The 13,993-nt window shown below is 35.8% G+C and overlaps 1 protein-coding gene across 2 annotated transcripts in view; it reads left to right on the top strand.

Moving 5' to 3' along the window:
* The first annotated feature begins 1,779 nt into the window (after positions 1 to 1,779).
* Positions 1,780 to 13,993, top strand: part of LOC126976422 (syndecan) — a 319,751-nt gene continuing 307,537 nt past the window's right edge. Inside the window, exon 1 of one of the 2 annotated variants that reach the window (XM_050824746.1) lies at positions 1,780 to 2,162. In XM_050824746.1, the coding sequence (XP_050680703.1) occupies positions 2,097 to 2,162 (66 nt within the window). In that variant the 5' untranslated portion in view covers positions 1,780 to 2,096. The remainder of the gene's footprint in view (positions 2,163 to 13,993) is intronic. The other variant, XM_050824745.1, reaches the window with a different exon arrangement.

Raw genomic sequence — 13,993 nt, forward strand, 5'->3', positions numbered from 1 at the left:
AAAAAAGTAGAGCTAGTGAGAAGAACATACAAGAAACTCAACGGCCACTCATTTCAATCAATAGAATACTTCACTCATTTAGATATTTTTCATGACAAGCAGTCCACATTTAAATCCCAGGTTATAAGTATATTAAGAAAAAAGCAAGAAGACGAATACAAAATTCACAGGCTCCTAAAATGTGTATATATGTATATATATATAGGTAAATGTGTATAATATAGATAGTAGGTATAATATATATTTTAGTGTATTATTATAATATGTACCTATAGGTATATATTATTATTATATATCTTTGATTATATTATTTTTATTTTATTTTTAAAATATTTTATATGTATATATGTCACTATTACTTATAAATATTATTTTTAATCTTAATTTTAAAGCATTAGTAGTATTAAGCGTAGATAACGCAATATTGTTAAAAATCAGCGGAACACGTGGTTTAGAATACATGTATTATAATTCTTATACTTTTGCGCCCATTCTTCTCAGGTCTGAGGCAGTCTCTTTTGAATGGGTGGTAGATTTTGACGTTCAATAAGTGATTATAAATCCTATTTTGAATAAAAATATTTGAATTTGAATTTGAATATAACTTATTTTCTGCACATGTATTTGTATATCTGTTTGTGTTTTTCTAATAAAATAAATAAATAAATAGAGTATTTTACAAAGGCTGTATTAAATCAAATTAGTTTGTAAGGTGCTGCATCCAATATATGAATTGTGTTAGTTAAAAGCGTTTTGAATACCAAATATCAAAAAAAAAAGTAGTAAAGAATAAACTGTATAAATATAAATTACCCTATATTGGATACATCAACCTCTAGAGTTTGAATTCAATGTTTGTGTGAGGATGCTTCGTGAACATGATGGTCGTGATTACTGTTATAATTACATCTAACAAATACACTGATTTTTCATGTATAACAGTCGGTCGACCGGGCACCACAAGCAGCATCCATTCACGAGTAGACGCATGGACCAGCCACCGTTCCCTTCGCACGTATTTGAGGCGGAAACGACCCGGCACACGACGACGCCGCAAGGAACGCCATCTTAGTGAGCATGTAGCATACACATGATAACAACAAGCCAACTAAGCGAATCTATATAATGCAAATTACAGTACATTTTGCATATTATTTCCGTACTACTTTATCCTCTGAATATTATTAATTAATCGTATAGTTGGCTTTTTGAGTAAGGCAAGTCTGAAAGTTATTGACGTCATTTCACTGAATAGGTGACAAGCACAATTGTAGTGCCGCTAAGATTTTTTGGGATTTTCAAGAATTCTGAACGGCACTCCAGACACTGTCACTCGTCTCGTCCCTTATTGTCATAAAAAAAAAACGTAACGTACTTTCTATATATAGGTACCTAGTGAATTTTTTTTGTTATTTGACATAGTTACGGAATAATCGCCTGATCACACTTAATGATTACAATCTGTATATCCAACACACCAATTTACATTTAAGCATATGCTATGTAGGTGCAAACGACCCACCCATTGTTACAATATTACACAATATTATGACTGATTAGGTAATTTGTGCTGACATAGTATTGATTGTGTGCACCAAATGTTTTAAGACTTAAGACGACGCGCGCCTCTCCAAATACTTGCGAGTATTTCTGTCCGACCCTCACAATTATAGAATAAACCCATTCCTCTGTTGTATCCAGAGTTGTGTTGTAATGAACGTTATGGCAATTAATCCTGTTCTACAATACACTTAAAGTTGCTTTTTCAGGTAAGCGAGTGGTAGATAGTGAGAGTGAATGTAATAAATTGAAATGCGTGACGCGAAATAGAGCTTCATCGACCATTCGGGCGAACGACCGAGCAATGCAGGGAAGGCCCACATGAATGAAATTAGCTGCGAGTCGCCCGGAACACGCTACGTCGTGAAGCAAGCACCAAGCTGCTCTCAGTTTACGAATAACTCATCGACGAGACGCATGTCGAATTTCGCGTTGTTGTGACCGTGAATTAAGTGTTGTGGTATAACATAACAGCAAATTGTTTTGTGCCGTGTTAGTGTAGTGCAACTGTGGCCGAGGCTTTCAAATCTGTTGTGATGCATTTAAGAATATACATATGGCTCTTTTGTGTGGCCCTCGCTGGAAATGTACGAGCTACAGAGGTAAGGGGACCGTCTTTAAACACGGCATTCCGGCTTTTTGTCGGCTTGTTACATGGTGAAGGACCGGTATTGTCATTAGTCTAGGAAGTAGGAACGTGCGATGGAAACACTCGAAAAATCTTGCGTAACTTTCCAATTTCAATGTCACACATGCACGAAGTTCATCAGTATGTAGATGTTATGTTTTTTGTACTTCCCTACCAAACAACCTTATGAAATTTTAATGCCATGTTACGCGCCAAACAACAATGAAACAGTATTATCGTACATGCAGTAATCGACAGGTAAACAAACCTTATCTGAGCCAGCGATTCCATCAGTATATTTTGTAATGTTTGTTATTTTTGCGGGCCCATCGTTCGCTCGATAGGTAATCGACTTTATGTAAATCGTGTTGCTATCACAATATTATACAATAAAATCTTCAAAAACTCAATTATTTACCAAGTTCGTCCGTTTTACGAGTGGTGCTAACAACCATAATAATATTACCTATGTGTCTATATACACATCTATATACAGGTATAAATAGTATAATAATAAACAGCTGTTGAAGTATATACACACTCCATATTAACGAAAACTAAGACAATGACTCTACTCAAATACAATAAACAGTAATATATTTATTTTTGTTATTAATTGTGTTTGAATATTTTGTGTAGTTTTTTGTTCTCTGTTACTTTTAGACATAATCTTAGAATGTAACAAAACAAATTATAGCCATCTGTTTGAATTATTTTATTCTTACAAATTCGAAAGGGCACATACCTTACTACCAAACACAGCATATATCGCAAATTCTGTAGTTAAATCTCAAATTTCCAAGTATTCGAACCCTACTTGACGGTATATTGGTAGTGGCATACGTAGCCGTCAATAATAAACTGGCAACATTATCGCGTACTTTTACATCGATAGAGCAACTGCTCAAGTTGTGAATGAGAACATGATGTGGGTCGCCCACGGGCCATAGTATAATCCGGTTGCGAGAAAGCGTTAAGTTCTGGATTTTGATTATAATTTAAAATACAAAAGTAAAGACACAGTATAAACACGCAAGTTTGTGGGTTCACCGCTAGTAGCCTTATCACATGATCGGATTTGGTACGGCGGAACCATTGGATGCGGTACGCTAGCGGACCATATTCGATGATATATCGCATTGTCTATTGCACAAAATTATTATTAGTATCATACGGACCATACTGAGAACTATGCCGGACCAATTGGTGCAAGGCACCTACCGGACCGTGTGAATCATGTGTTGGGCTTTAAAAAGTCCCCTTTTTCGTATATCCCTCCCGTTAGCGCGTATAGTCTCCCGATTTGAATCACATCTCTAACTGCCACCAGCTTGTATCGGCATACTCGGCGTCGATATATCGAGCGACGTTCAGTTTCGGGGTGACTTGGAAGAGAAGGCAGTACAACTTCAAGCCACCGCCTGCATCTATATAAGGCGAAAATTCGGCCTAACATGGAGTATTGTTGTCACCTCTAGGGGGGCGCTCCCCAGTACCAGCTTCTTCCATTTGACCGAATTCAACGAAGAGCGGCTTTAATCATCGACGATCAAGTCATTTGCCTTTATGCCTATTAAGCAAATTTAGATCATCGCGCGGCCAACCGTTCACAAATCACCTTTCAATAAGTGTTATCCCTATTTTGAATATAAATATTTGAATTCATATTGTACACCAAAATCGGTAAAAAATGTTTTAGAGAGTTCTTGCGTGATAATTTTGACAGTTCGTAGTAGCGCGGACTGTACCGTTCGATATAAATAATTATATGGAAATAAATCTGCTAATAACCGCTCTACCTTGGCCAATAATGGAAGTGCGTAGTGCACGTTTCGGGATCGTAATTCGGATGCTTGTGAATCTCCCCAGTACAATAAGTTTAAACTGAAACAGCGATGAATCGTATAAATGTTGTAATCACAGCTATGCATGTTCCATGCTGGCCGTTTACTTACAAAAAAAATATATCATGGATTTACGCACGGACGAAGTAAAAAAATAAGGACTCCGTATCACCTTACATAACAGTGAGGCACCAAAACAAGCCGGTAAACGTGTAAATACATAGCGCCGCGCATACACTTACACTAATATAAGCCGATCGGCCGCCATAATAAAATTTGCCATCGTCTGTGACAGATCAGTTTGCGTCGCAACAAAATATTTTAAAAATGCCGTCATGCGTTGTTAATGTGTAAAAACAATAATATAAAAGTATTTGTGGATATATGATTATTTACGGGAGAAAAAATTGTGTAACTGGTATACCTCGTAACCGCACACACACTAGCATAACGGTGCTTCACTTGCTAATATCATGGCGCGGAGTCCTTCTTTTTTTACTAGTCCATGGAATTTACGATGAAATTTTTTTTATAGAGAGAGATTTTTTTAGAGATATACCAGTGCGAGAAAGTATAATTTGGGGATATTAGAACTATACCTATGGCGTTACTCAAATCGTTTGCGAACTTGGTGGCATATACACATTCAAATAATCTGGTTTTACCCTTCACAATCGCACCTATTTAAGACTCTACCAGGTCGTAGAGTCTGGATAAATTGCGATCTGTACCAAATTAATGGAGTCTTCCGATCAATCTACGAGCATACCCTGAAGTATTACGGAATACGGCCTTAGTGCGCCCGATCCCAAAGTAAGGTGTACGCTCGGTAGCGTCCGAATACCGCCCTATTCAACAATTTTATTCAAAATAGGATTCAAAATCACTTATTGAACGCCAAAAAACCCATTCAAAATAGGCTGCCTCAGACCTGAGACGAACGGGCGCAAGAAACTCATCGGGCTATTTCATTCCATTTAGCTGTCTTATCTCCAAAGCTATGGAGTCGATATTGATCTATTTATTGTCTCCTTTTTTATAAAAATTCAAAGCAGAAGCATTATGTGGAATTTCATAAATTCTACGTTTGGTTTTCCAAATAATCACACAATTTATCCCCTTAGTTTTGAAATTACCAAATATCCCAACTTATTGCTCACTTACGTCATATAGAACCTTTATTCAAGAATAGTAGTTTGAAGCACCAATGTGGCTTTGCGTTAAAGAATCAGTTAGGAAAAGTAACAGCGTACTTTTATAAATTGTGAAAACATATTTATAATAATAATATAATTAAGGCTCATTTATTCCATCAAAAAAAGAGTTGTGGAATAAATGAGGCTTTTTATTAATGGACGAGGCCTTTACTGTAACGAGATCCACAACTCAAAGAAATAGAAGAAACACCAAACAATTAGAAATTTATCTTACCTACTAATACTACTAATAATTCACTTTGTGTAAAAAGAGAAAAATTATTTACGATAAAAAAATTATAATCGACATGTTGGTACATATCTGTAATGAACTATCATTTTGTGTATCTACAAAACAATTTTTCACAAAAAGTAATTTTAATATATTTAAATGTGTTGAAAACTCCAAATACTATCGTTCATCATTATGTAAATAGAGATTCTAAAACTGACCTAGTTACAGAACTACAAAGCAAGAGTGTAACGAAATTTGTCTAGTCGTGTTGGAAAAAATATGTTGAGAATGAATAAAAGTTGGTTGGAGTGTGCTGGACGCGGTATAGTAAGTAGTCGGTACTTATTTATTTATTTCGATGGTGAATTTTTGTCAGTCCGTTGGAGGCAGGTAGATAGATAGGTTGACGCTAGGGCCGAAACGTGCAATTTGTATATATTTTCGCTTTAAGAGCAATTGAGTATTAAACTCCAAGTCTTTGACTTTGCCATAAACATTCTAAGGTGTGTGATAATGATGCCGCATCCATATGCGGATCCAGTGTTGGATTTCTCCCTAGATTAATGGACTACCTAGGGAGAAATCGTTGTTGGTATCTTTACTAAAAGAGTTGCTGGCAGTAAACTGTAACCCTTTCGCAAACCAAAAAATGACCAGCATAACTAGTTTTAATATAAACAGACATTTGGATGCTATAGGATATTGCAGTCAACGCTTACTACAGAGCACATACTCTGTCATAGAAAGAAACCATCGTTCATACATCAGTGGAATGAACCCTTGATGCGAATCCGTAGAATATAGACTTCGTTCAGAGGAGGTGCCTTCTCTTTTTCTGCTTCTGGTCGGAGTTATTTTGGCTGTAGTAAGCCAAGATATTAAGTAAAATGTCCCCCCGTCCGTATTCGATAAATTTGTTTTCGACCGATATCAGAAACCATACAAAACCAATGGTTTGCGAAATTCAAAAGAATTGTAAGAAACGTTTATGTGGTAACAGTTACCTAATATAAAATAAATGACTTTCTAAATACACCTTGGGAATGGAAGGACAGTACCTAGGCTATATAGGCTAAATTTATTAAAAAAAGAGTCCTGCCGAGTTTCTTTTGTGGTTTCTTGCGTCTGTTCTTCCCAGTTCTTTTGGAATAAGTGGTATATACATATATAATTTGACGTTCAATCAGTGAATTTAAAATCCTGTTTTGAATTTATTTCAATGCACACAGACAGGCTGTGCCTTTGCTTAGCTTTTGGAGTGGTGGACTCATAGGTTTCCCTGGACAAGGTGAACCAAGCTGCTAAAGATCGCAAAAAGTAGTCCAAAATACCGGTCCTTGTGGCAAACTTAGGAGGAAGCCGGTGTCAATGGAGGACATTTTTCGGCCAATTAGGACATGATAAGATAGCGAATTTGCAGGAACTTTCTTCCACGTACAACGAAGCTGTGGAACGAGCATCCTTGTACGGTGTTTCCAGGATGATACGACATGGGTACTTTCAAAAAAATCGCGTACAATTTCTTTAAAGGCCGGCCACGATCCTGAGATTCCACTTGTGTTGCAGGAGAATGTGGGCGGCGGTGATCACTTAACATCAGGTGACCCGTACGCTCGTTTGTTTTCTTCTCTCTTAAATTATCTCTTCTATTCTTGATTTATTGAAAAAAAATTGCAGTAACTTTAAATTAATTATAAATAATAATCCCGTGTAGTTACTCTAGCGCGCCGCAGCCGCGCGGGCTCGGCCATAACGTATGAAGAGAGGAAGTAGCATTGTAGCCTCCGTTGTTTACTCTCTTGACCGAAACAAACAGCTCCAACCCACTCCTGAATGCTGTACAGTTTTTCTTATGCTCGTCATTTACAACTGGAACCATGTTCGGATTTCAAATAGAATTCGAGGACAAAATGTTATTTGCAATACCTATACCTATTTACAATAGTATTTTATTATTTACATCTACTGCACTGGTTACTCTTTTGAGTTTTTTTAAATTACTTAATCACTTATTTTTTTTACCTACACAAGTAAGTCAAATTACCTATTTGAGTTATTTTGTAGTATCACTTTAAATTCATGCATAAGATATAATGTAAAATACTGAAACTAAATATCTGGTAAATGTAGATTAAAAATAGTGGCAATGAGTTTCTTACCACTTCTTCTCATTAAAGCTTAACTTTTGTGAAGTGTCATTTTGATTTATTTATATATATATATATAACAAACGGTTCCCGTATAATTTCGTTAATGAACATAATACTGTATTGTGGTGAATGTTGTTATTTTTAAGTTACTATTTTTGGAATGTAATTAGTTAATTGAATTCCATTTAGTACTCGCTACTGATAAAAGATTCAAATTTAATCAAATTAATAGAGAAAATTGGTATTGCTCCACCATTTTGGGTAGAATATGACCGTTTTGTTACTACTTCGAGTATTCATTAGCTGAGGCCGAAACATGCAATGCGCTCTTCCTTCACGATCCATATGTTTGTGTTTTTTGTCCGGTGAGTCGTTGATTTGTCGGAATTTATTAATGGCACATTCCACCCGAAATACACAAACATTTCTTTTAAGTTTTTAATTTAATCGAGCGTCTAAAAAGTTATTGAAAAAAGTTTAATCACCTGTCACCTGGTGTTAAGTGATCACCGTCGCCCACATTCTCTTGCAACACCAGAGGAATCACAGGAACGTTGCCGGCCTTGTAATTGTAAATTGTAATAGTTACGAGTTAAAAATAAATGTTAATTTCTAAGAAATCATCATAATATCTAACTGAGAACGAATGTTATTGTACATACAAATGTTTTTCAATAAAAACTAAATTTAAAACGTTTTAAGTAAAAGTGATGTTACTTAGAAGTTGTTTAATGTAAGTTCTTCTTAAGTTGAGGGTGTAAGATACATAAGTGGTAACCGCGATGAAACCGGCTAACACTAATATCCTTCCGAGAACAAACCTAAATCATTTTAGTACACCATAATTTTGTCTTAGGCATTTATGTGAACATTTAGCTAAAACCGGTTTGACAATTTGGAAGTTTTCTTTAAGATTCTGTGAGAAATATCATTATAAACATCATCTACCAGTGGGAGGCTTCTTTGCACAGGATGCCGGCTAGCTAATGGGTACCACAACGGCGCCTATTTCTGTCGTGAAGTAGTAATGTGTAAGCATTAATGTGTTTCGGCCTGAAGGGCGCCGTAGCTAGTGATATTACTGGGCAAATGAGACTTAACGCATTTATCATGGGGAGTGTTCCGAAGAGCTGTTTAACCTGATTCCTGCCACCGAATTCCACCTTCGCACGACACGCCCCAAGTTAGGATATCATCCCCACCATTTGGATGTGTGGCGGTCCTCCACAATGCGGTTTTCAAGGAGCTTTCTTTCACGTACTACAAAGCTGTGGAATGACCTTCCTTGTGCGGTGTTTTCGGGACGATACGACATTGGTTCCTTCAAAAAAAGCGCGTACACCTTCCTTAAAGGCCGGCAACGCTCCGGAGATTCCTCTGGTGTTGCTAGAGAATGTGGGCGGCGGTGATCACTTAACACCAGGTGACCTTTCGCTTGTTTGTCTTTCTAATCCATAAAAAAAATACTAGACTGTCGCTATCACCGCCGGTCATCTTATTTTGTTAATACTGCACACTACCGCGCCATCACACCTTAAGCCGTAGTTACGTAGGTACTATGTTTTTAGGGTTCCGTATCCAAATGGCAAAAAACCCTTATGGATTCGTTATGTCTGTGTATATGTCCGTCCGTATGTCACAGCCACTTTTTTCCGAAACTATAAGAACTTGTTAAGTAGATGTATTCTGTGAACCGCTTTAAGAAGAATTTTCACACAAAAGTGGAAAAAAAATTGGAGGTTCCCCAGGAATTTCCCCAGGAGGAACACCATAGGTACTTAGAACTGAAACTCAAAATTTTTTTTTCATCAAACCTATACGTGTATCTATGGTTATATGAAAAATGATATAGAGGTTTCTAAATATATTTTTTTCTAAACTTAATAGTTTGCGCGAGACACACTTCCAAAGTTGTAAAATGTCCCCTCCCTGTTACTTCTAAAGAAGAAATAAGAGAATAATAACCCCCTTATTCATAATGGTCCGCTAACTTTAAACAGCCGCTAAGGAGTGTTTTTTCTCATTCTGATTTAGGTCAATAGAAGAAGACAGAGTGCGAATTAACAATGCTTTAAGTTAGCAGACTATTATGAATAAGGGGGTAAAACTAAAAAAAATATGAGATATATAACCATGCAAACTTCCACCGAAAATTAGCTTGAACGAGATCTAGTAAGTACTTTTTTTAGTATGTCATAAATCGTAAACCACAATTTTGCTGCTACTAAACCCTTCATGGGCGAGTCCGACTCAGAAGCCCGAAGAACGGCCCAGAGCGGCCGTTATTTTTTATCTTAGATTATGCCTTCTAAGAAAATGCATCACATTACAGTACCAACAAATTTCTAACTTATTAATATTTTTATTTCATGCTTAATATTCCCAGTTTGTTTTCATATCAAAATTAATTGCCAACGTTAAACCAATAACAATAACGATCTCAACACCAGCTATAAATAGGAAGTGAATTGAAAACACCGCCAAAGGGAACGCTTGCAAACATTTGAGCGTTTTGATGGAAAATAAATACACTGCCTTTGATGATGTTTAACTTTTAATTAATATAGGTACTAAATAGAAGTTAGAGAAATTTAAAAAGGGTGCTTTATTTATTGCCGAATCTTAATAATACGTAAAATTCGTGTTCCGACCTCATTTAGCTTATTGATAATGTTATTTAATTCCAGTCACAAATTAAATTTGTATATTTAGTCCCAGAACTGAGGGATATCGCTGAACTATTTAAATTTTTAAACGCGACATTCAATTTCTTAATATGCAATTATTGGGGTTGAGCAGGCTATCAACTGTAAAGTAGATCCTGTAGCCACAACACAAGAGTTGAACAAACATACTAAGTATGACTGAACATGCGGCATGCGGAAGGTTGGCTTAGTTGGAAGAGCGCTGGGACGTAACCCCGAGAGGCGCCGGTTGCGATGTACTTTAATCCATCCCTATATGACCAAACCACTCCAAAAATTTTTCATTTTTACATCGTCTTTTTTTTCTTTTTGCGCCCAGACAAAGGGAAAGGGCTACCCTCCGGGATAACGACGGGAGGGAGGTGGTGAATGCTCATGCATACCAACGCAGCCGAAGTCTGCGTTGGTTATGTGAGACTCACGTAAAGCCTATATGCCTACCCACTAAACACCACCTGACCTGACCTGTTGGCTTTGGGCAAGTGCCCTCTTAGCTTTCATCGAAGGCGACCTTCTCTTGTGGAGAGAGAGGCGTAAGCTCTCCCTATGGAGTATCAGCTTCCCGTCTTCGGCTACTGAATTTATTATTTATATTCTTGCTTGACGAACCTTAAATTTCTGTAGGTACCTCTGTCAGTAGCACTTCTTTTACTCGACATAGCTCTCCTACGTCACTGTACTGTTTGTTTACAATTGAGAAAGTTACTTAAGCAATTTAAAAAAAAAACTTGTAAATTTGTAAAATGAATGCACGATGCGGGACTAGCCGTTATAAAATATTACGTATCAGCCATACAGATCGACGTAGTACTGTTGATAATGTTTTAATTATCTTTTTTATTTGATCCTTTCTTTTTGGAAGACATGATGAGCAATGGTGACCACTATACACCAACTTATTCGTACCTCCGTTTGTCCTTCTATTCTTAAAAAAATACAACATCATAACATTGATGTACAATAAAGACCTAGACTTACAATTTCGTTTTCGTTCAGATGTGTTTAGACCGCGCTTTGAATACAACGCCACGCAATGACAAAGTGGTCAGTGAAAAACTATCCAAATAACAACATATCCAAACTTAAAAAGGATAGAGTGTCGTATTTCAGGTAAGTGCCCCTTTAAATTTAAAATACTGTGTAACTAACTTGAAGTTTTTAATAATTTTGCTAAATAATTACATTTCAATTACTAAAACAAAATATTTATGCCTCGTGTTCGCGTCCGGGCGTCCTAATGAGCGTATACAATAGACTTGGAACATTACTGCCACGAAATAAGGTGTTAATTTCAATGAATGATTTAATGTTATCTGTATAAATTTATGTATAAACCCGCTCGGAGATTTTTTTGACGATCTTTTAATAGGCGATCGGGTGTCTAGGTTACGTCAATGCATCATAATGATCAATTCTAACTAATGTTAATTATGTTAAGTATAATAAATATAATATAATTGATTAAGTATCCCTAACATTGTGTTTTTGTAGTTAATTATAAATCTCCCTGTATTTAAATAAATCTCTCAGAGCAGGCATAATTAAAATGCAGTGTAGTCTTGACAAAGTTCATACTTTCCGTTAAGTCTCCGGTGAAAGCTCTCAAATTAATTTTGCACGACTCCACCTGATTTAATATTCTTTAAGTTGTAACGCGATTTAATAAAATACCTATTCAGTACTTTGTAGCATACGTTACGATAAGTACAGAAGAAAAGATTTTACGATTACTTTACTTTAATTAATACTTTTGTACCAAATGAGTAAGTACCAAAATGAGTTTCAGTTTTTGGGAGATTCCAATTATATTGTGTGCCGTTTGGTGTCGAGACACTTGGCCCGTGGGGCCCAGAGACGCGGAGAATGTTGAAACTACTATCTTCGCGCCTCAATAAGGCTACTGTGGAAACCCAAGCGCTGGCAGCTATTTCGGTCAACGGATCAGCCTAGCTATCCAACGCGGTAATGCTGCCAGTATTCTTGTTACGCTTCCACGTAATGATAGTTTTAATTTTATGTAGTCGTAGTATTGTAAATATAGTTATAAGATTTGTTTTGTTTGAATAATAAAAAAATTCCAATTATATTTCAATAATGTCGCAGCACCGAGTTCAGAGGGTACATTTTGCTTGTTGTTCGTTCCTGATTTGAGAGATGTATTATAATATATTTCATTGTTTTCTAAACTTCCTTACAGGGGTCGATGGCGACTATATTGAATGAATGACATGAAAGCTTCGGTGTGAAACATTGCCATTAGTAATTGAATAGAATACAATAATAATATTAATTTATATAGGGAGTGACAATATCAATCTGGCCACTCTTCGTGATTTTTGGTTTGCTGTTATATTAATGTAAATTTATAACGTTTTAAATAAATATATTAAAAAATAACATAACATATTGCAACAACACTTAGTAAACGTCAAGAATCTACATCAGTTCCCAAGGGGGCTTTGACATGGGGAGAAGAACTGATAAGAAACTCCCAGCCCATCTTTTAAATCATATAACAACTTTGCCTATTTAACATCTAATATATAAAATTCTCGTGTCATGGTGTTAAACTTTGAACTCCTTCGAAACGGCTTGACCGATTCTCATGAAATTTTCAGTATATGCACGCATAGGTCTGAGAATCGGACAACATCTATTTTTCATCCCCCTAAATGTTAAGGGTGGTCCACACGAATTATTTTTTTTAATTTATTTACATTTTTTTTTAATTTGTTTGTTTCAAACTAACTAAACAAAATTTTATGAGAATCGGTCAAGCCGTTTCGAAGGAGTTTAACTACAAACACCGCGACATGGGTGGTCCACGCCATTTTTTTTTATTATTTTTTTATTTGTTTGATTATGAGTCAGCATTAAAAAATGCATACAACTTCAAATTTTCACCCATCTACGATCAACAGTTACTTTTGTATCGCGATTTTAATATCGGCAAATCAACGTTTGCTGGGTCAGCTAGTAATATTATATAATTTTAGATGGCATGCGCAGAACCAGACATGAACAATGAATTAGTATCCTCCATATAATCTACTATACTATAGTAAGCCTTCTTTGTCAAAGAAGCTTTAATATATTTCTTGAATTTTTTTCCGTGAGTCCAAGACCAATGAAAGAGCCCTTAACTCTAGTTAACACTACAAGAAACTTGTAAGTAATGTACTAAAAGAATATAAAAGCTGAGTTGTTTATTCTAAACGTTAAAGTAAGATAATTTTTCCATCTCATCCACCTTTGATAAGTCAGCTTCTAATCAAGAGACTCATATAAATTCGCTCTCATAGCCCTTCGCTTCTTTATTAGAAGAATATCAATTGGCGGTGAAATTGTCGTTTAGCTTAAAGAAATGTAAGGAAATACGTGCAATATTACAGTCTTGGGGACCTTTTCGCAATAAGCATTCCTTTTTTACGGTCTACAGTAAGCGTTATTTATGTCAAGGTATGTCCGTAATGAGCGCGGAATAAAAAAAAATATATTCGAGAAAAGCGTAGGGCATGAAGATACGTGCTTTTAAAGTACAAATGTTACTACATATTTGAAAGAAACTAATTTGATTTAGATTTGCTTTGTATTTAAATATTTCTTGTTATCCTATGAATATTAATATTGTAAAAAATAAATAACCTATAGATATATTTAATACTTATCTTATTA

Source organism: Leptidea sinapis, chromosome 40, assembly GCF_905404315.1.
Source record: "Leptidea sinapis chromosome 40, ilLepSina1.1, whole genome shotgun sequence".
In the NCBI taxonomy this organism is placed as follows: Eukaryota; Metazoa; Arthropoda; class Insecta; order Lepidoptera; family Pieridae; genus Leptidea; species Leptidea sinapis.